At 47.3% G+C, this 26,150-nt stretch overlaps 1 protein-coding gene across 2 annotated transcripts in view; it reads left to right on the top strand.

The window, feature by feature from the left end:
- MAP2K6 (mitogen-activated protein kinase kinase 6) overlaps positions 1-26,150 on the top strand; it is a 94,084-nt gene that overhangs the window by 32,520 nt on the left and 35,414 nt on the right. For both annotated transcript variants that reach the window (XM_082272526.1, XM_082272525.1), the window contains 3 exons: positions 5,114-5,162; positions 19,809-19,922; positions 25,532-25,651. In XM_082272526.1, coding sequence (XP_082128652.1) covers positions 5,114-5,162; positions 19,809-19,922; positions 25,532-25,651 — 283 coding nt within the window. The remainder of the gene's footprint in view (positions 1-5,113; positions 5,163-19,808; positions 19,923-25,531; positions 25,652-26,150) is intronic.

The following is a 26,150-nucleotide window of genomic DNA, read 5'->3' as shown; positions in this document are numbered from 1 at the left end:
TGTCTTTTCCTGGGTTGTTGCTCCTGTTGAGCACTTGTTTTTTCCTGTTGCCCAGCTGGTTTCCTTCCTTTGGTAAGGTTCCTTTCTTTGATGCGGAGACTGCGTTGCCTTTTCGGCGCGGATGCGTTTCCCACCCCTCATGTTTGCACTGCTTTGGGACGTCCCCATATGTGACGAATATGAAGAGGCGGCGACTGTTGGAGGACGTAAGAGAAAACTGAATTTTTGTAAAATCTTACCTGTAAAATTCCTTTCTCTGAGTCCTCCGACAGTCGCCGCCCCCGCCCCTCTTTTGGGGTTTGGTTGTATACTCTACTGCTATTCCACTAAAACTGAGATATGGTTGCAGGAAGTAGGAGGGTATTGACTGAGGGGACCACCCCTTGAGGGTGGGATATGTTAAAAGCTTTAATGTTAACATATTCTGTTGCCTAGCTACTCCTTCGGAGCAAAGTCTAATACCCCATATGTGACGAATATGAAGAGGCGGCGACTGTCGGAGGACTCAGAGAAAGGAATTTTACAGGTAAGATTTTACAAAAATTCCGTTATTTACAAAATTTTATAACCTAAACAAAAAAACTTTTTTTTTTTTTTTTCAAACTTTTCGGTCTTTTTTTATTTGTGCACCAAAAAAGAAAAAACCTGGCGGTGATCAAATACCACCAAAAGAAAGCTCTATTTGTGGGGAAAAAATTACACAAATTTGGTTTAGGTACAGTGTTGCATGACCGCGCAATTGTCATTCAAAATGCAACAGCGCTAAAAGCTGAAAATTGGTCTGGGAAGGAAGGGGGTTTAAGTGCCCAGTATTGAGGTGGTTAATCATTACATGTTAATGATTAAGCACACAGTCAGTGTGTGAAACGCGTCTACCTTGTCACGATTGTCATATTTGGATGTCCAGTCAATAAATCTGGATTTTGACTCAACCTAGAGTGCTGCCAATTCCTTTTCCTTTATCAAGTTTTCATGGAGGCGAGCCGGGGCATGCACCAGTGTGAGTCATCAGGCAATTACACCACCTTGAGCAGTGAGTTCTTGTCTCTTCACCTTCATTACCCTTCTGATCCCCCCCACACTAGTGTGCTGCAACTGTACGCAGTTTGCAGGGCACTTGCAGAGTGCTCTCACTCACAGGTCACTCTTGGCAGTCGCTACACCCACTGAAAGCGCCAGGGGGGTTTATTTTCTCTGTTAGTATGTCTATGCCGCCCACGGTAAAAACGCAACTCGACCGCAAGGCTTTACTGCCCCTCTCAACGACTACTGTGAATGAGCCCTAATTGCAGCTTTGTAATCATAGACCATCAGTAAGCCCTGGTTCACGTTGGTGCGATTTGTCAGTTCAAAATCGCATGACATGACTTCTAGTGTAAGTGCAAGTTCAAAGCCACGCTTGCGTAAACCAGGGCGAAATGTTTGTTTCAATAACAGTGCAGGTATCTAATGCCTCGTACACACGCATCGATTATTGGCCGGGAATTTTCGGCCAACGTCCGATCGGCCGATTGTCGGCTTGTTAGTATGATGCTTTCGACAACCGACTCCGACTTTTCGGCCGAATAAAATCTGGTGTGCAGGCTATAAAATTTTTGTTGGCCGTCAACACAACGGCCGATTTTCCGTCAGTCAGTACAGATTTCGGCAGACAAAAATCTGATGAGCGAGACTGGGCATGCTCAGAGAAGAAAAAACACACGGAAAGTCAACAATCACATGACATCACTTCTGAAGTAGATTTTTGTTGGCCGAGAAAATTTGTGTGCAGTCTAGGCGCATTCAAACCAACAAAACGCCACTCTGGACAAAAGTCAGACGATCGGTCGGCCGATAATCGTTGCGTGTGTACGAGGCTTTAGCTTGACTTGAGTTTTGTCCTCCTGCAGTCCCTGTACAGCAGAGGTCAGACTGGGAGAGGGAGAAGCAGTGCTAGTAGCCAGTCCGTTGTCCTGCAGTGAACAGAGCATACTGTTTGGAGGAGAGAGCAGAGAAAAGAGCTCATTGGTGCGCTGCTTCTCCTTTCCCTGTCCAGTCACAGGCCGGGGTAAGTCCATACACGTTAGAATCAGGTCCTAACAGCCTATAGGTCTGACCCGAAGGGAATCCTTTTCTTGTAGACCTGCATTTGGCGCAGTTTGCCCCCCCCCCCCTTTCCTCTGAGAGTAGACAGGGCCTCTTTGATCGCTCTCATGGTGGGCTGGCTCTGATAGTGGCCCTTAGAACTTCCTAGGGGATATGTGAGCTGCCACCGAGCTGACATCATGATTGAGTCGCTGCACAAAGAATCCCCAGCTGTTACATTCCTGGCATTCCAGCTGCTGATGAGGCCGAGGTGAGCTGACGACTTGCGTCTGCCGGTGACCTGTGACTGCCCCCTGCTGGCTGTTTTCTGCTACCTCTAAAGGACTAGTCCACCTTACTAATATACAGTCTTTGCTGAATGCCTTTTGGGGGGGGGGGGGGGGGGGTTACCCACTTCAGCTACAGAGACATAGGCCTCTTTCACACAGGCGTGGCGCCCGACGGAGTCCGTTCTGCTCAGCAGGGATCGATCCGCCGACAACCGCTGAGCAGGCAGATGACGGCTCCGTCTCCACTGTGTGCAGAGACACAGATCCCCGCTGTCCTCTATGGGAAGATCGGATGAGAACGGACCGCCTGTCCATTCTCATCCGATCCTCCAGACGGATGGAAAATAGTTTCTATTTGTCTGGATTTCATGGACCGGATCGGAATCGGATATCAGTGGGTGTCAGCGGAGATGTCTCTGCTGACATCCGCTGCCCCATAGGGATGCATGGAGGATCCGATCAGGTCCGCCTGAAAAACTGACAGGCAGATCGGATCGCCCGTGTGAAAGAGGCCATACCCGTATGTAGCTATTCCGGGATGATATGCAGCTGCAGGCATTATCCCAGTACCATTTTTTTAGAGCCAGCAGTTGGCTGTCTTGTAAAAGGCATCCTAGTAGCGAACTAGCCACTGGATTGCTTTTACAAGCAGCAAGAGAGTATGACCCCCCCCCCTTCCTCCTGCCCCCTTCCACGGCTTTACCAGAATCTCCTGTCCCACCGGTAGTCCCAATCGACCAGCCGGCGCTTCCATCGGCTGATCATAGAGCCCAACAATCAGCTTTGTCTGGCTCTGATATAATCCGGAAGCAATGAGGTCGCATCACGGTTTTCCCCGGCTGTGAACGGCGCCATTTTTAAAAATCAAAAGCATTTGAGAACACCGATCTTGGTGTGTTGAATACTTTTAAGGGCAGAGGAGGGATGTGGGGTCCCCAGATCTCCCCCGTAAAGAGTAGCTGTCACATGCCTATTGCTGTCACATGCCTATTGCTGTCACATGCCTATTGCTGTCACATGCCTATTGCTGTCACATGCCTATTGCTGTCACAAGAGATTGGTGTGAACCAGGCATGAACTAACTTGCCAGTGGAGCCCCCCCCCAATACCCTAAGCAAAAGTGAGCATTCAAAGTGGCACTTCACTCTCCCAGTCATGCTGCTAGCAGTAAATAGATGGGAAAGTATATCCTATGTACTTAAACAATTTTTACATTTCTTCAGTTACTTCCTGGTTTCTTGCCTAGGCAAATCATGTCCTACGTCCCATGAGTCTTTAGAAGAGGAGGAGGGGTTTACTCAGCTAAGCTCATCCTCATGTATGCCTGAGCTAAGGGCAGATGGATTCCAGGAAATAAACCCTACATTAATCATTTGCCCTTTTTTTTATTATTGGTTGAACTAGATGGACTTGTGTCTCTTTTTCAACCTAACTATGCAAGAATGGAAACTGCCAGAAATGCCAGGGGGTTGTTTTTCAAAGTGATTTCTCAAAAAAAAAAAAAATAAATAAATAAAGCATTTATAGATTTGGGGGGGGGGATTGATTTCTCAAAAAATAAAGCATTGATAGATTTGGGGGGGGGGGGGGGGTGCACTTTGAGTATTACAAATTAAATAGTATTTCTCTATCGTTCATTGACAGACGCAGTCCTCTGATGATATGAGGAGGGTAATACCGCCCCCTACAGGAGTAGGACACTAATCAGAAAGAATTTCTGGCTACGCCTATGGGCAGTCCCTGGGGTTATACCCTCTCGCCTTCTGCATAGGATGTCCGTTTTAATCTGCCTAGACAGGTGGACCTCATCTGGTTGTTCTGTTGAGTCCTGTGTTGACTGGTTGGCCATGTTGACCTTGGGGACTGTTTGTTTCTTTGTTCTGCTGTTCCCACCCCTCATTTTGGTACTGCTTTGGGACGTCCCTACTGATATCATCAGAGGACTGCGTTAGTCAATGAACGATAGAGAAAACTGGATTATTGACTTAACTTAAAATCCTTTTCTCTTGGGTTCATTGACGGACGCAGTACCCACCCCTCTAATTCTTGAGTGGGTTGGTGTGCTTTTCTCTGACACTGCTTTGATACTAAACGGACATCCTATGCAGGAAGAGAGAGGGTGTACCCCCAGGGACTGCCCATAGGCGTAGCCAGAAATTCTTTCTGTCTAGTGTCCTACTCCTGTAGGGGGCAGTATTACCCTACTGATATCATCAGAGGACCGCGTCCGTCAATGAACCTAAGAGAAATACTATTTAATTTTTAAAGCGCATCCCCCCCCAAATCTATCAATGCTTTATTTTTTTGAGAAATCACTTTGAAAAACAACCCCCTGGCATTTCTGGCAGTTGCCATTCTTACATGGTTAGGTTGAAAAAAAAATCCAGGTTTTTGGTGCTCAGATGCTGTGTAGATCCATTTTAACCCTCGTAGTCTGTTGGAAGCCCCATTACGAGGGAGGTTTTCTTTTACCTTATATATATATATATATATATATATATCTTTTTTTTTTTTTTAATCTTAATTTTTTTTTTTTTTCAGTTAAGCTTTTAAAATAAAGGTTACTGGGGCCACTACAGGTTTCCAGTGAGCAGTATATGGGCTGTATATATATATATATATATATATATATATATATATATATATATATATATATATATATATATATATATATATATAAGCCATCATCACATGACATGAACAGACTGCCAATATCTTTCACACCTCCTGAATGTTTTTCCTTTTGTTTTTCTCCCCAGGCCACCTCGGGACTTGGACTCAAAGGCATGCATTCTAATAGGAGAAAAGGTACCCTCCCCATTTTTTTTTTTCATCTACATCAATGGAATGTTAACTACCTTTGTTAAAGCGGTTGTAAACCGTTGCTGGTCAAAAAAAGAAAAACACCTGTAAAACAATTGCATAATGTGCTAGTATGCTTTACCAGCACATTATGAAATGCATACCTTAGAACGAAGCCCTCCAGTAGTGCGCTGTCATTGCTGAGAGGGCCGACCTCTTCCCCCGGTCTTTCTTCCAGGTTTGTGTGATTGGCTGAAGCCACGATGACATCACTCCTGCGCATGCACGTTGGAGCCCTCGGTTCCGGCACAAAGCTCTTACGTCCCGGCAAGGTATGCCGGACTTACAGAGCTCATGCTCCAGTGACGTCACCGGCTGCATCCAGGGTGAATGAGTTCCTAAACTGGGCAGGTTTATGAGATATTCATTTACCTAGGTAAGCTTTATTATAGGCTTGCTTGAAGGTGAAAATCACAAAGTGGGCTTTACTACTGCTTTAAAAAATGCAGATTTCTCTTACGTCCTCTGACAGTCGCCGCCCACTCATACAGTCTTGGGTATTGACCTCTTATCACAGGAGCAAGCTAGGCATAAGACTTGTTAAAAACAAAGTAATTTACATAGACACACCTGTAGGGGGCTGTCCCACTGGTCCAATACCCCCCTGCTATCAGCATTCTCAACTCAGTTTGTCTTCTGCCTAGTTAAGGAGTAAGCTAGGCTATCCCTGTGCTGGGGCTACATGTCTCAGCCTTTCTTCTATTTTATTACTTTTTTTACTTTTATTTTCTGCAATGTGTTTTTCTTTGCACTACTAGTGGGTGCTGCGTTGCCTTTGTGATGGTTGCGCTTCCCACCCCTCATGTCTACACTGCTTTGGGACATCCCTTTGGTGAAGACTGTATGAGTGGGCGGCGACTGTCAGAGGACGTAAGAGAAAACTGAATTTTTGTAAAATCTTACCGTAAAATTCCTTTCTCTGAGTCTTCTGACAGTCGCCGCCCCCGCCCCTCTTTTGGGGTTTTTTGGACTTTTAACAGCTTGCTACCGAACTGAGTTGGGAATGCTGATAGCAGGTGGGTATTGGACCAGTGGGACAGCCCCCATAGGTGTGTCTATGTAAATTACTTTGTTTTTAACAAGTCTTATGCCTAGATTGCTCCTGTGGATAAGAGGTCAATAACCATTGGTGAAGACTGTATGAGTGGGGGGCGACTGTCGGAGGACTCAGAGAATGGAATTTTACGGTAAGATTTTACAAAAATTCATTTTTTTCAGGCCAGAGTTTAGTAGTTTGGTTCTGCTACCAGAATTTGGTGCTTAACTGATAGTAAAAGTAAATGATCCCCAAAAATATGGAACAAATGGCTGCCTATGTAGTAAGCTTCACTTAGTAGCATGTTGCAGCAAGTGGCTTGTAGAATGGAGCATCGTGCGATCGTCCACAAATGATTCCTGCTTTGAATTATGTGGGGGAACGTTTGTTCCATTTGTTTAATGTCAGAACTGAGCTGCTAAAATCTCCTGTGTAGCTCTGGCCTATACAGGTCGCTCTCAGCATATGGTTAAAGGCTTGTGCCGAACGTTTCCGATTGCATTTATTGTAATACAGGTCTATGCAAATACAAAAGCAGCTTGAAGCAAGTCCACTGCGGGTCAAACGTACTTGCTGCTAAAGTGGGCTTAAACTCAAAAAGTGAAGGTTTGCTATTTAACAGGGAGCATCTAAAAATGTTGTTTGTCACTAGCCATTACATTTTGTCTTGAGTTCCGCTGGAAAAAGAACTGCAATTCCCATGCCTAAGCAATCCTCAGTTGTATATCTGCAGTGTGAGATCATCAAAGACATGCCTGCCTCTGACTGTTAGTTTGGTGAGATTTGGTGATGTCTCTGTTCTCCTCGCTGAAGAGGAAGCTGTAACTGAGGACATGCAGTGCAATCATCTCCCAGCGTCTTTATCCCTTCTGTGGATTTTTGATCACTGTTCTCCTTGCTGGAGAGAAAGCTGTACCTGAGGACCTGCAGTACTAGGATCTTCCTGCTTCTGCTTTATGAATGTTTGGGCTCTGTACTGCATCCACTTCTATCATTACCAGTCCATTGATCAGATCACTAGTCGTGTGAGGGGGGTTGGCGCAGATCTGACTTGAGGAAGCAAAGCCCTGCCTCTGCCAAGATGGCTGCCTCCACACAGGGACAGAGTGCAGAGCTAGTTAAAGAGGAGCTTCAGTTGCTCCTCATTATTTTCTTAACCCGTTACTTACCTGCCCTACAGATCCAGCATTGTCCTGGATTCAGATACTCGCCTGCCCTACAGATCCAGCGTTGTCCTGGGTTCAGATACTCGCCTGCCCTACAGATCCAGCATTGTCCTGGATTCAGATACTCGCCTGCCCTACAGATCCAGCATTGTCCTGGATTCAGATACTCGCATGCCCTACAGATCCTGCATTGTCCTGGATTCAGATACTCACCTGCCCTACAGATCCAGCATTGTCCTGGATTCAGATACTCGCCTGCCCTACAGAGCCAGCATTGTCCTGGATTCAGATACTCGCCTTCCCTACAGAGCCAGCATTGTCCTGGATTCAGATACTCGTCTGCCCTACAGTTCCAGCATTGTCCTGGATTCAGATACTCGCCTGCCATACAGATCCAGCATTGTCCTGGATTCAGGTACTCGCCTGCCCTACAGAGATCCAGCATTGTCCTGGATTCAGATACTCGCCTGCCCTACAGAGTCAGCATTGTCCTGGATTCAGATACTCGCCTGCCCTACAGATCCAGCGTTGTCCTGGATTCAGATACTCGCCTGCCCTACAGATCCAGCATTGTCCTGGATTCAGATACTCGTCTGCCATACAGATCCAGCATTGTCCTGGATTCAGGTACTCGCCTGCCCTACAGAGTCAGCATTGTCCTGGATTCAGGTACTCGCCTGCCCTACAGAGCCAGCATTGTCCTGGATTCAGGTACTCGCCTGCCCTACAGAGTCAGCATTGTCCTGGATTCAGGTACTCGCCTGCCCTACAGAGATCCAGCATTGTCCTGGATTCAGGTACTCGTCTGCCATACAGATCCAGCATTGTCCTGGATTCAGGTACTCGCCTGCCCTACAGAGATCCAGCATTGTCCTGGATTCAGATACTCGCCTGCCCTACAGAGCCAGCATTGTCCTGGATTCAGGTACTCTCCTGCCCTACAGATCCTGCATTGTCCTTGATTCAGGTATTTGCCTGCCCTACAGATCCAGCATTGTCCTGGATTCAGATACTCGCCTGCCCTACAGATCCAGCATTGTCCTGGATTCAGATACTCGCATGCCCTACAGATCCTGCATTGTCCTGGATTCAGATACTCGCCTGCCTAAAAGATCAAGCGTTTTCCTTCTGTGATGTGCTGACCAGGTGCTACAGCCCAGGTTCTGGCTACCATGTTGGTCCTCAGTCGGTCTGCAGTCATCGAAAGCCAGCTGCCTTTTCCGAGTTAAGCACATTGTGAAAGCCCTTTTGAAATGGAGCCCTCCACTCCCAGTGCTTCCATCTTTGCCTTGTCTTCCTTCCAGTATCGCGCTCTCTGGCTGCCTGAATGGCTGGGCTAGCTTGATGTCCTTCCCACACATGGGCACAATAGTCACCATTGCGGCACAGTGCTCCCTTCAATCGGCAGGCGGCTCAGTGGTACTCGGGGCACATTCAGAGTTACTGTGCATGCACTGAAGATGTCATTGGGTGAAGCTGATGTGAATCTGGTCTAAACGGAACAAGTTTAGAAGATATTCATAGTACCTACAGGAAACTTAGTATAAACTTGTACAGACAGATAAACCTATACTAAGGGTTTACTACCACTTGAACCAGTTCCTTCCCGGCCTATAGTCAAATGACCGCCAGTCAGGACATTTTTTTTTCTGGGTGAACATCGTATAACATCCTCCTGGAATGGGCCTCACATGTGGCCCATGGGGCCATGATGCGGCGCGATCTGTCACTGACTGTGTCCAGTGGATGAAAAATCATACCGGCCCGCTGACGGTACCATGTGATCGCTGTGACCAATCGCAGCAGATCACGTGACCATTGTAAACAATGAATGGCTTTGATTCATGCCATCCACTGTGTACAATTTTGTTGCTAGCGGTGATTAGTCACACAGTGATCACATAGCCAATCACGGCTAATTCCAATACGCACTAACTTATTCAATTTGATAAGTAAAAATGGTTGCTTATATGAGTCGAATTCACTGGCATAAGCAACCAGTGGGGTTAAAAAAAAAGAGAGAGAAAATCCCGATCACTTCCCCAGAATAGTAGTGTTACTATGGTAACACTGTATTGCCCTGGTCACTGTGTGTTTGCAAAAAAGAAAAAAAATGCAATCAAATTTTTTTTTTTTTTTTTTTTTTTTTAAGAATTAAAAAAATTAACTTTTATTTTTTTATTTTTTGTTTTACATACTGTCACCAGTCAGTGTCCCTGATTGCCACCACGCCCATTATATGATAATGCTGTACTGCACTGATGACAGTATGTAAAAAAAAAAAGAAATGTAGCAGAATACATTTTAGCCTAAATTTACGAAGGAAGATTATTTATTTGCATCATTTTAACAAACGAAGAAAAGTTTTGGCAAACCTTTCAGTCTTTTTTTGTTTAGTAAAAAATAAAAACCCAGTGCTGAATAAATGCCACTAAAAGAAAGCTCTATTTGTGTGAAGAAAATTATAAAAATGTCATATGGATACAATGTTGCATGACCGTGCAATTTTTGTTAAGGCTGGGTTCACAATTGCTGCGGCTCACAGCAGGGGGTCCAGTGCATCCCTGTACACAGGTTCAGGTGCGAATCAGGGCCGACCTTTTTTTTTTTTTGCCTAAATTCGCACCTGATTCAGAGCCAAAGACGCACAGGACCCTTTTTAAGTGCAGACCGCGGCTGGCCCCAGACGTGTGAACTGGCTCCATTGAAAGCCGATCACACTCTCCTGTCATGCGAATTGGATATGGAGAAACCCACATAATCGCACAGGTGATCAAATACCACCAAAAGAAAGCTGTTTGTGGGGAAAAAAGATGTAAATTTCATTTGGGTACAAAGTTGCATGACAGCGCGATTGTCAAAGTCACGCAGTGCCGAATCGCAAAATAGGCCCTGGTCTTTCAGCAGGAAAATCCTCCGGGGCTTAAGTGGTTAAGGATCAGAACTCTAGTGAATGCGGTTATTTTTGTTACTTCGGCTTTTAGAAAGTTTTGGTGACTCTCGTCTCTGGCTGGTTCTGTCTCGGCTGTTCAGTCGCCCACACAGTGCAAATACATTGCTGTGACTTGAACGCCACTCCCTTCCCACCTCACACTGATGTCACACCCTGCGTGATAGCTGACCAGGATTAGAGCAGCTGCCGCTTGTGTTCCTTGAAAGGGGCCGAGTCATCCGTTTACCTTTGCTAATCTGTGTGATGCAATGCAAACTGTCACCCCCAGAGCACATGGCGTGTGATTCGCACAGAACATTAGAGGTCATCTCCACCCAGAATTCCAGAGAAATAACGGGGGTGGAATGCTGAAGTGTCCTGGAAATCGAATTAAAAATTACATTTCATTATTGGGGGGGTGGTCAGCCCACCACTTGCCCACCGCCTGCTGCACTTTTAGGGCTCTTTCACCCGGGCGTTCCGATCAGATCCGCCTGTCAGTTCTTTAGGCGGATCTGATCCTCCATGCAGCTCTATGGGGCAGCAGATGTCAGCGGAGACACCTCCGCTGACACCCGCTGCCATCCGCATCCGATCCTGTCCGTGAAATCCGGATGGATGGAAACCCTATTTTTCCATCCGTTCAGGGATCGGATGAGAGCGGACAAGCGGTCCGCTCTCATCTAATCCCCCATAGAGAGCAGCGGGGGCTGTGACACCTCCCTCTCCGCACTGCAAGCGGAGACGGAGCTGTCATCCGCCGGCTCAGCGGGGATCGGCGGATCAATCCCTGCTGAGCAGCACGGATCCGCCTACGGAGGCGGACCGTGTGAAAGAGCCCTTACTGCGGCTGGCTGGCTTGGCTGCACGCATAGGCGTGCGCAGGGGGGTGTGCCTGGGCACACCCTATTCACTATGCCATGACGATTCCCCCTACTGCCCAGGATTCCCCCGTATTACGCCCCCCCCCCTCCCTCCCCACCTGCAGTGCTGCTGGCTTCCCTCCTTTCCCCCAGGTTGCTGCGGGGGAAAGTTTTAGGATGGAGAGCAGGGAAAGAGGCTATTCAATATGTAATTTACCAGTGCCTTCCTTTTATAAATGAACACCGTGAACCTACTCACTCACTACACATTCATTCATAGCTGAGGCGTAGTAAACTGTGTTTACTATGCTTCAATTTGTGAACAAACAGGAAGCCGCTCAGCACAGCACTTCACATTCATTTATTGTCCAGTGCAGCAGAAGCTGCAGAGAAAGCCATGTGTGTTTTGAGATTTGGGGTGCACACCCTAATGCAATTGGCTTCACACACCTATAGCTGCACGAAACGACGTAGCCCTACGTCGGTCGTGTGTGTGGTGCTTGGGGGGGGGGGGGGGGGAATGCTCATCCACGGGACCGGCAGCCGTGATTGCTGCCAGGCACCTGCGATCGTTCCCCGCTGAGAGAGAACGACGGTCAGCTGTTGTAAAACACAACTGACCGTCATCTCTGAAATGATCACAGAGCGCTTGTGATCCTCATATTTAGGATCACAGGTCTCCTATGGTCATTTCACAAGCCCATCCCCCCCATACAGTTAGTAAAAACGCCCCTGGGCTCACACTTAACCCTTTGATCACCCCTAGGTTAACCCCTTCCCTGCCAGTGTCATTAGTACAGTGACGGCACATATTTTTAGCACTGATTACTGTAGTAATGTCACTGGTAACCCCAAAAGTGTCAAAAATGTCAGTTAGGGGTGCGATCCGTCCGCCGCAATGTCGCCGATCGCCATCATTACTATTAAAAAAATAAATAAATAAAAATGACATAAATATTTCCCCTAGTTTGTAAACGCGATAACTTTTACGCAAAGCGATTAAAATACGCTTGTTGCGATTTTTTTTATCTTTACCAAGAATATGTAGCAGAATACAAATTGGCCTAAAAGGATGAAAAATTTGGAAAACATTTTTTTGAGAATGGTATATAGCAGAATGTGAAAAATATATATATATTTTTTGTTCATTGTTGCTATATTTTTGTTTTATAGCGCAAAAAATAAAAATCGCACAGGTGATTAAATACCACCAAAAGAAAGCTCTGTTTGTGGGGGGAAATAAGGACATACATTTATATTTGGTACAGCATTGCATGACCACACAATTTTCCGTTAAAATAACGCAGTGCCGAATCACAAAAAAAGGCCTGGTCATTAAGAGAGAAAATCCTTCCTGTCCAGAACTGGTTAAAGGGCAACTCCACTTTTTGTGGGGGGGGGGAAGAAAAAAATGCAAATAAAAAAATATAGTGTATACAATTACGGCACAAGTCATATTGTAATTGAATTGCTATATGGCATCCTGGAATCGTTCTGTACACAGATGGTATACAGAGCGCCCCCCCCCAGAAATGTAATTTCCTGCTTGTGTGATCACGAAGATAGTCAGATTTTAGGCATCCCCTGCAACAAAAATTTAATTTTGCCCCAGTTCACATTGGCATTGTTTGACATGTCAAATCGCAGCCTATTGTCGGCAAAGGCACCGTCCCAATCGGTTCGATGCCGACTTTGCGGCACAACACCAGTTTCCAAATGTACACTGCTCCTAAAAATTAAAGGAACATTTTTTAATCAGAGTATAGCATCAATTCAAGTTAACTTCTGGAATATTGATCTGGTCAGTTAAGTAGCAGAGGGGGTTGTCCAGTTTCAGCTGGTTTGATGTTATTGAAATTAATAGCTGCACTAGATGGGCAACAATGAGACAACCTCCAAAACAGGAATGGTTTTACAGGTGGATGCCACTGACCTAACCCCCCCCCCCTCCTCTTTTCTGACTGTTTTCCACTAGTTTTGCATTCGGCTAGGGTCAGTGTCACTACTGGTAGCAAAGGCGATACCTGGACCCTATAGAGGTTGCACAGGCCAGTAAGTGTGAATTAAGCCCTTTAATGCAGCATAAATGGGTTAATAAACACTACCACTGGCCACTAATGCACTGCTGCTGCTGGATGCTGGGTGTGATGTCAGCAGCCCCAGTAAACTGAAAAGTGAAGCTCTATAGCAGGGGTGTCCAAACTCTATTTGATCATACAGTATGGTTGCCCTCAAAGGGCTAGTTGTATCTGGTGCGTGTTGCGTACAAAGGGCATATTTCAGGAGTGTAATATGTAGAATGCATAGTTCAGGGGTGTGCTATGTAGAGTGCAGGGTTTTGGGGGTGTGCAGAGTGTGCAGGGTTTTGGGGGTGTGCAGGGTTTTGGGGGTGTGCAGGGCTTTGGGGGTGTGCAGGGTTTTGGGGGTGTGTGAGGTGTGCAGGGTCTAGAAGCGTGCGGGGTGTGCAGGGTCTAGAAGCGTGCAGGGTCTAGAAGCGTGCAGTGTGTGCAGGGTCTAGAAGCGTGCAGTGTGTGCAGGGTCTAGAAGCGTGCAGTGTGTGCAGGGTCTAGAAGCGTGCAGGGTCTAGAAGCGTGCAGGGTGTGCAGGGTTTAGAAGCGTGCAGGGTCTAGAAGCGTGCAGAGTGTGCAGGGTCTAGAAGCGTGCAGAGTGTGCAGGGTCTAGAAGCGTGCAGAGTCTAGAAGCGTGCAGGGTGTGCAGGGTCTAGAAGCGTGCAGGGTGTGCAGGGTCTAGAAGCGTGCAGGGTCTAGAAGCGTGCAGGGTCTAGAAGCGTGCAGGGTCTAGAAGCGTGCAGGGTCTAGAAGCGTGCAGGGTCTAGAAGCGTGCAGGGTCTAGAAGCGTGCAGGGTCTAGAAGCGTGCAGGGTCTAGAAGCATGCAGGGTGTGCAGGGTCTAGAAGCGTGCAGGGTGTGCAGGGTCTAGAAGCGTGCAGGGTGTGCAGGGTCTAGAAGCGTGCAGGGTCTAGAAGCGTGCAGAGTGTGCAGGGTCTAGAAGCGTGCAGAGTGTGCAGGGTCTAGAAGCGTGCAACGTACATAGTTTAGGGTTGCACATTGTGCAAACCCAATCTTAAAGCTTCCTTGCATCTCTACTCTCCTACCTGGCCTGGCTCTAGTGCCTCCCTTGTGTGGTCAGCCCTGCCTCGCCTTTCATGAAGATCATTCTCTGTATTTTTCCTGCTTTTACCAGCATTTAAAGTGGTAGTAAACTCTGTACTACCACTTGTATCTACGGGCAAGCCTATAACAAGGCTTACCTGTAGGTACTGTGAATATCTCCTAAACTTGCACAGTTTAGGAGATATTCAGAGTGCAGACACCACTGGCGTATGCACTCTGAAGGTCCGGTTTCCAGTGTCGGACCTTTGGAGCACGTGCCGGAAACCGCTCCCGCGTGCACACACGGGAGTGACGTCATCGCGCCCCTGGGCTTCTCATGTAGCCGGAGGCCACGAACCCAGAAGGAAGACCGGGTGAAGATGTTGGCTGTCTCAGTGTTGACATTGCAGCCCTGGAGAGCTTCATTCTCAGGTAACTCTCTCATAACATGCTAGTATGCGATGCATGCTAGCACATTATGACATTGCCTTGCAGGGCATTTATTTTTTTTCAATCCCCTGTGGTTTACAGCTGCTTTAAGTTGGTGACTGGGTCTCTTTAACCTACCACGGGACAATTTTTGCAGAAGACGAGAAGCTGACAATTGAATTTGGCTGGTAGGTGCCGACCCAGAACAGGAATGTTTGCTGAATAGGGTGCCTGTTGCCGATCTGACACAGGAGCCAGACCGCTGTGCCGCATGGAAACTTCCTAACATGAAACGTGCAGAGTGTTCTCTGAAGCCTGCCTACCTGTCAGTTCGGATATTCCCTGCGAGCGGAGAACAGAACATTGTGTTCCTGCCGGAGTGTCGGCTGCCAGACCTGTGAAATCCCAGCAGCAGCTGGTGAAAGAAAAAGGGGGGATTTGCACCATGCGCTGCCGGAGGGGGTTGGGGGTGTTAGGCGCAGTCAGTTTAGTACCTCGGCCCTAGAACTGATAACAAAGGTAAATAGTAAAGGTGAACACCCACCCACCCACTTTTTCTCTAAGCTCCCCTGCAACCAGTTAATCAGAAGCCTTCGAAGAGCCGCTCGCTATGACGCTTCATGTCAGATCTAATGACGCAGCACATTCTCAGCTGGCCGATCGAAGGAGGGGGCATAGCGACCCTCTTGGCAGTCATCCAACCTGAAAAATGTCAAAGCGGCTGCAAGAGTAATTGTGCCCCCACATGGCGCACTTACAGGTAAACTCCGCTGAGCGCGGTTAGCACCTAAATTGACCTTCAAATGCAAAATGGAATTTAAAGAAAAGCGCCCAAAGGGCCGGTTTCTAAAAATCAAGAAAATCTCAGATTATCTCCATCAGTGGTGCTCAACTCCGGTCCTCGGGGCCCATTAACAGGCCAAATTTTAAGTATTACCTTGGGGAGATGCAGACTAGAATACTGCAATCACTGAGCAGCAAATGAGATCACCTGTAATGTAATTTAGTTATCTTGCAAACCTGGCCTGTTAGTGGGTCCTGAGGACAACTGATCTACATCACATGTCAAACACAAGGCCTGGGGGGTAAAATCCCCCCCCCCCGGGCCATTTCTTGTGGCCTCGCACCTTTCCTGCAGCTGTGGCACCCTCCTCATTTCTGACCCTCACCACCTGTCTCAGCAGTCGGCAGCAGTGAGGTGGACAGATCTCCTATAAATTCTGCACCTCTCTGTGCATCTGCAGCACCCCCTCCTCTCTGCCTCCCCTTGTCTCTGCATTCAGCAGTCTCCAGCTCTCCTCTGATCCTCCTCCTGACCCTGCACTTTCTGCTTCCCAGCTCTGCCCCCAGCTTCTTCCGGGCAGCTGCACAAGGTATGGGGGGTGCACTTTGATGTAAGGGAGGTTGAGGACTTCTGATGGGGGGGGGGGGGGGGGGTTGCTCTGGACATCTGGTCGTACAGATACAACAACTATAATATTGATATGGCCCACAATGAAATTGAGATCGACACCCCCGATGTGATGAAATGATTTGTACAGGGGTAAAATATCTCTCTGCAATCCATAATTCTCTTAATACAAGAAAAGGTTTTGCTGGCTTTGGAAACTGCAGCTTTGCATTGCATGCTATTAAAGTGGTTCTAAAGGCAGAAGGTGCATTCAATGTATTAACATAAAAGCCTTCTGTATGCAGCAGCCCCCCCCCCCCATAGCTCCCTTAATACTTGCCTGAGGTCCCTCTAGATCAGGGTTCTTCAAACTATGGCCCTCCAGTTGTTTAGGAACTACAATTCCCATCATGCCTAGTCCTGTCTGTGAATGTCAGAGTTTTACAATACCTCATGGGATATGTAGTTCCGCAACACCTGGAGGGCCATAGTTTGAGGATCCCTGCTCTAGATCCAGCGATGTTGCAGGTGTGTCTTTGCTGGCTAGGGACTCTCCCTCCTCATTGGCTGAGACGGCAGCGCGGCGCCATTGGCTTCCGCTGCTTTCAATCAAATTCAGTGAGCCAAATGAGGGGGGAGAGGGGGCGGGGCAGGGCTGCTGCTCTGTATCTGAATAGACATGGGGAACTGTGGCTTGGCTTGGGTGCCCCCATAGCAAGCTGCTTGCTGTGGGGGCATTCACCAGGAGGAAGGGGCCAGGAGCACTGAAGAGGGACCCCGAGAAGAGGATCTGGGCTGACCTGTCCTTGAGGCCTAGGGATCCCTCCTAGGCCCCTGGGAGCCTCGTGGTGCCACGCAGGGCTGCTATTTTGCTGTAACCTGTGTCTTCTATGCACAGCCGCCATGTTTGTGTAGTCCTGCGGCCATTTTGCAGTGGTTTGCTATTGAAAATAGCGACGGCCATGACAGTGGAGCCCTGTGGGCGGCGATTTCGTCAGTGGGAGCCCCTCCTCATCCCCTGGTGCTGACTCCTGGATCTTTTCACTTCCTGATTGACGCACGTGGAGTGCAGATTATCCTGGTGGCTACAGGTGCCTGTTTCTGGTGGGGTCCTCTGCTTCTCTGCTGAGAATTGCTTGGTGCTTGTGTCTGGCGACCGGGTGGTGCTGCCAGCGGGGTAGGGGTTGTCCCTTTGCAGCATTGTACACTTTTTGTTAGGCCCCCCCTGGTGACTCATGGAGTCTTGAAGTACATCTCCCCACCTGATCCCCTCTGAGGCTGCGGGGCCCTCCGGGTCCCAACCATCCATCGATGCACTGACGGCGGTCCTAGAATCCTTTGTGTCCCGGGTGGAGGTGGCTTTTGAGCGACGAGCTAGCAAAAAGCGCCCGCCTTCCCCTGCCTCATCTGTCTCATCAGATCCTGAATCTGATTTGGCTGCTGTGGATGTAGGTCACCCTGCTGGGTCTGGATTAGGTAGAACCTATCACTCAATACCCAGTGTGAGTGGCCATCATCCCGATTAGTAGGAAAAGGAAAATCCCCCAATGGTGTGGGACTTTATATGCCACATGCACACTAAACAAGAATACGAAAATTGTATGGGTACAAAACAATTTTATTACACAAAACACAAAAATTATACAACGTATATGTCTAAAAAGGATAGACACACAATTAAAAAACCTTGCAAGTGTTGACAGACCAGTATCCGTACAGAAGACCCTTGGGTGTCATTGGTAGGATGAACCGGACAAGACCCTACGCGTTTCGGGTTACAAACCCTTCATCAGGGGTCAACCAGAGTTCAGTACACAATGTCAACCACAAGGGGAACTTCTTAGTATGGACAACTGGGCTGTCGATTAAAATCGGTGTCAACCGATGAGAGGATGTCAGGGGCTACAAGAACAATATTCATTGGAAAGATAGCAACAGGATAGGCCAATGTTGGCGGAAGCTGACCGGATCGAGGGCACCGCAGTGATCCGTAACTGGTCCAAGTAACTTGAGGTAATAATGTCACTCAAACGAATCCCAAAATATCACTCTGTAAAGTACATTATATTCATGGCAGAAGGTAAATATGGTGTAAAGAGTAGGGTAATTGTCTGACGTGGATATTCGCCTTCGTCTTGTTCACCTCGGCGTGGACATCCTCTGCTGGGTCTGCGACCACACGCCCGGAATCCTCAGTGAGGAGGGTTCCTCCACATCTGCAACTGCGCAAGAAAAGGCGCTGGTGCAAGCACTGATTGTATCTGTGCGTGAAACCTTGACGATATGGAGGATGCAGCTGCGACGGAGGGGCAGGTACCCTTTGATACTCACAAGCCATCCAGAGCGGCAAAGGTGTTTCCTTTTACTGCCTATTTTGACAGAATTGTCGCTAAAGAGTGGGGGCGACCAAAGCATCCCCATGGGGTTCCTAAGCACTTTACTAGGCTTTACCCCCATGAGGAGTCCCTTATTAAGAAGTGGACTGTTCCACCAGTGGGGGGGACCCTCTGGTTTCCAGATTAAACAAGGTAACCATGATTCCAGTTGAATAGTCCCCGGCCTTTAAGGATCCCGCTGACAGGAAGGTGGAGGCTGTGGCCCACAATATGTTCACTCTGGCTGGTTTGGCACTGAAGCCGGTATTCACCATTGCAAAATCTGACTGAGTGGGCTAAGCTTTCACGCCGTGACCAGGAGGGAGAACAGCTCCCCCCTGCCTTTGCTGAGCTGGCGGACCAGCTGGTCCAGGGGCTGCAGTTTATCTGTGATGCCTCTTTGGATGCGGCTCCCCTAGTGGCTCGGCTCTCTGTTTTGGCAGTGGTCCTTCAGGGTGTCTTTTGGCTCAAATTCTGGTCTACGGACCAGACTTCAAAAAAGGCCTTGACTGATCTCTCCTTTCAAGGAGATCGCCTGTTTGGGGCTACCCTGGATGACCTCATTAAAAATCTCACAGGGGGAAAGAGTACTTTTCTTCCACAGGCTGCTAAGGGCAAGGAACCTCATATTTTTCTTTAGTTTATATGGCAAAAAACAAAAAAAAAAAAACCCCAGTGGAGATCAAATACCACAAAAAGAAAGCTCTTTGAGAAAAAATTATATAAATGTCATTTGGGTACAGCATTGTATGACCGCCCAATTACCAGTAAAGAAGCGCAGTGCTGAATAGAAAAGAAATGGCCTGGTCATGAAAGGGGTAAAACCTTCCCGAGCTGAAGTGGTTAAAGCTGAGCTCTGGCTTTAAAGAAAGAACACAACCCTGGAACTCTTTGCATGTGTACGCTCCTTGGGTGGCGCATACTTTAGCTTTGCAGTCTGTTGGTATCTGCATGATTACAAATTAAGCAACCCATCAGCAGATTGCACGGCTGAAGCCTGCAGCACCCAGTGCCCAGCAGGAAGGAGAAGCATGCATGTTTAAAGGGATGCTAGCAATGTGTTCTTTCCTATAAAGTTGCCGGTTGCCTCCCACCAAACTTGGAGCAGAGACCAGCAGGCAGGGTGATGACTGGGTCACGAGATGCATTCCTTGAACACAAAGGTATTTGATTGAAAATATGAATTGCATGTTGCAGGTGTACACCGATCAGCCCTCTGATCTCTGATTCTGAATGAGGTGTTATTAATCCAGAGCTGTCAGAGTGACTCTTGTTTTCTTTGCTCTCAGAACTTTGAAGTAAAAGCAGATGACCTGTTGCCGATCGAAGAACTGGGCCGCGGGGCCTACGGCGTGGTGGAGAAAATGCGCCACGTGCCCAGCGAACAGATCATGGCAGTGAAGGTGAGTGACTTTTGGCATTTAAAGTGCAACTAAACTGACTCTAAGCACCACAAATCGAAAATGCGATTTCATTCTTTTTTTTAAATATTCAAAGCAACCCCTGCTCCCTTTTACATCAATCCATGTCTTTATGCTTTGTTTGAAAAACACCCCCCTAGCATTTCTAGCCGCGGCCATCTTGAGTGAGGGCAGATGATTCATGTCTCAGACCTTAACTGAATGGACCAAGCTTTTGCGCCTGGGGGAGGGTGAGCAGGTCCCCGCTGCTTATGTTGATTTAGCGAACCTGTTGGTCCATAGGCTGCAGTTTGTGATGCAGCTTTGGATACCGCTCCTGCGCTGTCCAAACTTTGTTTCAGCGGTGGTGATTAGGCGCATGTTGTGGCTTAACCTCCCTGGCGGTATGATTGTTTCCGATTTTAGGTGCTGAAAACGGTACAATTATTTTGCATGTAATTCTTTAGGACAAGCAGCCCAAACCAACTATTTACATATGATTTTTTTTTGCTGTGCGTTCTTTATAACATCTCAGGTATGATAAAGTTTGAAACCCAAAATCATAAATTATAATAAATAACTATAAATAAGTTAAAGTGTGTGTGTGTATATCTATATATATATATATAGATATACACACACACACACACACGCTTATTTATATATACACACGTGTATACAAATACACGTGTGTGTGTGTGTATATATATATATATGTATATATATATATATATATATATATAGTACAGTAAAACTGCAGGCAAGGGCACTGGGGGGCAAACTAAGGTCAATTTATTTTATTTAGTAATGTAATCCAATAGGATTACAATATATCAGTGTGTTTTACTTTTTGAATTTGCCGCCGGTTCCACCCCCCCTGCGACGCGACGCTCGCAGGGAACGGAAGCCGGGGCACACAGCATCAGACGGAAGATCCGGCCGCCGTACACTGCTGGAATACATTGCGGGATCCTGGGGACTAGGTAAGTAACCTCTTCCAGGATCCAGCGATGCTCCCTGGCGGTACCCCGAGTGTGGCTCGGGGTTACCGCTAATGGCACTGGAATTCCACCCTGAGCCACACTCGGGAATACCGCCTGAGAGGTTTAGAATTGGTCCGCAGACCTAGCCTCCAAGAAAGCTCTCATTGATCTGCCCTTTCAAGGAAATTGCCTTTTTGGGGCTACCCTGGATGACATTATCAAAGGTCTCACAGGGGGTAAGAGTACCTTTCTCCAACAGGCTAACAAGGGAAAGGACCCGCATCTCAGAGGGGGCACCTCCTTTTCAGCACATAAAGTTTTTTCATCCTTTAGGGTCAGTTGATAAGGCAGTCCTTCAAGGCCCTCTCGGGTGGTTCCAAGTGACCCTGGTCTGGAAAAACAAAAATTGAGTTTCTCTAGACCTCAGGAAAAGGCCCCTTCAGCCTGAAGGTGCACCCTCACCTGTATCTGAGGTGGGTTGACGGCTTTGCCGGTTCCCGGACCCGTGGCTATCCCGGATACAAGCCAAATGGGTTCACGAGGTCATTTGGTCCGGGTACAAGATCGAGTTTCAATCCGTCCCACTGGTGAGGTTCTTCCCTTCCGATTTGAGACTGTCCCCAGATCGCTTACAAGGCTCTCTTTGGGGGCGGTACAGGACCTGGTACAACAGGGAGTAATGGTTCCGGTTCCGTCTTCAGAACGTTTTCAGGGCTTTTATTCAAACCTGTTTATGGTTCCCAGGAAGGAAGGCTAGGTGCGTCCAATCCTGGACCTGAAGACTGAATTGCTTCGTGCAAGTTCAAAAATTCAAGATGGAATCCATTCGCACGGTGGTGGCTTCCCTACATCGGGGGGGGGGATTTCCTGGCCTCCATAGACATAAAAGATGCCTACCTTTATATTCCAATATGTGCAGGACATCAACAGTTTCTGCATTTTGCCATGGGAGAGGGTCATTATCAGTTTGTGGCTGACCCTTTGGTCTCGCCTCTGCTCCTCAGGTTTTCACAAAGGTGTTGGCTTCGGTCCTGGCGCTGTTATCAGCGGGGGGGATATCGGTCCTGGGTTACCTGGACGATCTGCTTCTCCGTGCGGAAGCTCCCACGGTGCTGGTGACAAATTTGGAGATCACCATGAGAACTCTGGAAGAGTTAGGGTGGATTCTGAACGTCCAGAAGTCGTCCTTGGTCCCTTCCATGAGACTTGACTATCTGGGCCTGACTTTGGACTCATCCTCAGCCAGGGTGTTTCTTCCTCCAGAAAAACTCTGAAAACTCCAGACTGCGATTCAGCTGTTGCTGTCCAGCAAATGGTCGTCCTTTTGGACCTGTATGAGAGTTCTGGGACTGATGGTGTCGTCCTTCGAGGCAGTCCCCATCGCTCAATTCCACACAAGAACTGTTCACAAGGAAATCCTTCTCAAATGAAACAAAAGTCCAACTTGGACAATCAGATCCAGCTGAGTCAGGTGACCAGGGAGTCCCCTGATCTGGTGGCTTCAGTCCCCGATGCTCAAACAAGGTAAATCCTTCCTTCCTATATATTGGACAATTGTCACCAAGGATGCCAGTCTGACCAGATGGGGAGGGGTTCTTGGCAGGTTGTCTGCTCAAGGAGTTTGGTCCCTGGAAGAATCCAGGTTACAGATCAATGTTCTGGAGCCTAGTCCACTGGAGGGAGTACCTTCGGGGCTGTCCAGTGTGCATCCTTTCTGACAATGCCACGGCCGTGGCTTATGTCAATCACCAAGGGGGCACCAAAAGTGTCCTTGCAGCCTCGGAAGTGGCCGGCATCCTCTGATGGGCGGAACGTTTTGTTCCAGCTCTCTCCGCTGTTCACATTCCAGGAGTGGAAAATTGGCAGGCGGATTTCCTCAGTCCACAGACCTTGAATAAAGGGGAATGGTCTCTCCATCCGGCGGTGTTCCAGTAGTTGTCTTCATTGGGGCACTCCAGATGTAGATCTGTTGGCATCGCTGATAAACCAAAAAGTGCAAAGATTTGTGGCCCGCTCCTGGGACCCTCTGGCAGATGCCATGGACACGCTGGTCGCCCTGTGGGGGCAGTATCAGCTGATATATGCCTTTCCTCCTCTCAAGTTGCTGCCAAGACTTCTTTGCAGGATCGAGGTGGAAAGGATTCCGGTCATTCTTGTGGCTCCGGACTGGGCTCTCCGAGCTTGGTACGCCGACCTGGTCAGGCTAGTTGCAGATGCTCCTTGGAGACTTCCTCTCAAGGAGGATCTACTGTCTCAAGGGCCAATCTTCATCCTGCTTTGACGGCTTGGCTGTTGTGAAAGCCAGGTGCTGAAGGACAGGGGTTTTTTTTTTGCTACAGTGATTCCTACTCTTCTTAAAGCGAGGAAAGCGACTTCTAGGAAGATCTTTCATCGTACATGGAAGTCGTATATTGCGTGATTGAGTCTCTTGCTGTTCCCCCTCACTCTTACTCGGTGGCTCAGATATTGGCTTTCCTTCAACGGGGAGTTGATCAAAAGTTAGCCTTGAGTACTATCAAGGGTCAGGTTTTGGCTTTGGCAATTTTCTTCCAAAGGCAACTAGCCGCCTATTCCCTGGTGCGTAGCTTTATCCAGGGGGTGCAGCACTTGGCACCTCCGATGCATCCTCCGTTGCCACCTCGGGAACTTAATTTGGTGCTGTTGGTTCTCCAGAAAACCCCTTTTGAAAGTATTCGGCAGATTCCTCTGCTTACCTTATCCCAGAAGGTGGCATTCTTGGTGGCTATTACATCTGCGCGCAGGGTGACGGAACGGACGGCGTTGTCATGTCATAAGGAAATTGCACTTCATACTTTGGATGAGGTTCGGGCACTCAGGGTGTACTCTGCGACTACTGAGTCTTTTCCGAAGTCGGATTCGCTCTTTTTACTCACGGATGGTCCAAGGAAAGGGCTGCCTGTGTCTGCTGCAACTATTTTGAGATGGATCAGACACAGTTGTACAGGCTTATTCAATTAAGGGTCAGGTTCCTCCTTTCCCTGTTGAGGCCCACTCTACTCGGCCACTTAGTGCTTCCTGGGCTTTTCGCCATCAGGCATCTGTGCTTCAGGTTTGCAAGGTGGCTACCTGGTCAACTGTTCACACTTTCACAAAATTTTACAAGGTGGATGTGCTGGCATCTGCAGATGCCTCTTTTGACCGCAATGTTTTGCAGGATACCGTTTAAGGGTGTTTTAGTCTCCCTTGAGGGTATTGAATGTTTTTTCAGGTGGGTCTCATCTTGTTCTGATGAGTCCTATATTGCCTGGTTGGCTATGGTTTAGCCTTGGGGAATTATTTTTCTGCTTTTCTCACCCCTTATTTTTAATGGCACTGCTTTGGGACTTCTACTGATCTGAAGATCAGACTGCGTCCATCAATGCACGATAGAGAAAATTGAATTTTTGTCTTACCGTAAAATCCTTTTCTCTGATGTTCATTGATGGACGCAGTACCCGCCCCTCTATTTGAGTTGGGTTGGTGGTATTTTCTCTTGCACTGCTTTGATACAAAACTGACCTCCTATAGCAGGGAGAGGGTATACCCCCTTGGACTGCCCATAGGCATAGCCAGAACTTTTTTCTGCCTAGTGTCCTACTCCTGTAGGGGGCAGCATAACCCTACTGATATGAAGATCAGAGACTGCGTCCGTCAATGAACATCAGAGAAAAGGATTTTACGGTAAGACAAAAATCCAATTTTTTCGGACGGGGCTCCTGTGACCCAGTTAAGGACACTTGTGTCTAACCTTGGGTTATTTTCCTCACCCCTCATTTTCCTTTTGGCGCTGCTTTTGGACATCCCAGTAGTTATAATTTATGGAGCGCAGTGTCTGTCAATGAATGAAAGAGAAAATGGCATTTTTGACTTATTGTAAAATCCATTTCTCGGAGTTTGACGGACACAGCACCCAACCCTCTATGGCAGTGATGGCGAACCTTGGCACCCCAGATGTTTTGGAACTACATTTCCCATGATGCTCAACTACACTGCAGAGTGCATAAGTATCATGGGAAATGTAGTTCCAAAATATCTGGGGTGCCAAGGTTTGCCATCACTGCTCTATGGAGTTGTGATACTTCTAATACTGCTTGCTACTAAACTGATTACCTAGAGGGGGGGGGGGGGGGGTTATATACCGAGCTGAGGACGGCCCATGGGCGTAGCCAGGTTTTTTTTTTTTTTTTTGTTCTGCCTAGTCCTACTCCTGGAGGAGGCAATATAACCCAGTAGTTATGTTTTATGGAGCGCTGTGTCCGTTGATAAACTCAGAGAAATGGATTTTACGGTAAGTACAAAAATCCCATTATTTGCAAAATTTTATAATCTAAGAAATACCTTTTTTTTTTTTTCCCATACATTTAGTTCTTTTGTCACTTTAGCAAAAAGTTAAAAACCCAATAAAGATTACTACCAAAAGAAAGCTCTATCTGCCTCAAAACATTTAACAAAAAATGTAGTTTGGGTACACAGGAGCATGACCGCACAATTGTCATTCAAAGTGCAACTGCGCTGAAAGCTGAAAATTAGCCTGGGCAGGAAGCGGCTGAAAGTATTGAGGTGTTCAGACTTCGTTGCATGGCAGTTGTCACCCGTCCTCTGTCTAATGATGGCTTCTCCTCTCCTCAGCGTATTCGAGCCACTGTGAACAGCCAGGAACAGAAGAGACTCCTGATGGACCTCGATATCTCAATGCGCACAGTTGATTGTCACTTCACTGTCACCTTCTATGGAGCATTATTTCGAGAGGTAAAGTTTTCAGCTTGGATATTGAGAAAAAAATAACCCTTTTGATTTTGTATTTTTTTTATTTATTTATTTATTTATTTTTTTACTACTTTAGAATGTGAAAAGTGTGCCAACTTATTTTATCCATAGCAGTGGGAACATTGGATTGCCAGAATCCTGCCCTGAGCATCATCTAATTCCCTGCCTGTAGAATAAATCAGTTCATCTCACTGCAAGAAAGTAACATGGTCATCACTGAGGACCATTGTCGGAAAATCTTATAGTTAAGACAAGAATGGCGAGGGTTTTATCCAAGGACTGCCCACCCACAATGTAGTGTTGACAATCCTGTGTGGATTGTCAACAGGATTGTCTGTACAAAGGGAACAATCTTTCTTGGAACTGAATCTTTAGAATTTAGAATTCTAAAATATATATAATAAAATATATAATATAATATATAATAATATATAATATTTTATATAATATATATATATATTACAATTCTAAAATATATATA

Source organism: Pelophylax lessonae (assembly GCF_965119305.1).
Source record: "Pelophylax lessonae genome assembly, chromosome: 11".
Classification (NCBI taxonomy): domain Eukaryota; kingdom Metazoa; phylum Chordata; class Amphibia; order Anura; family Ranidae; genus Pelophylax; species Pelophylax lessonae.
This window is presented reverse-complemented; position numbering and strand designations above follow the sequence as displayed.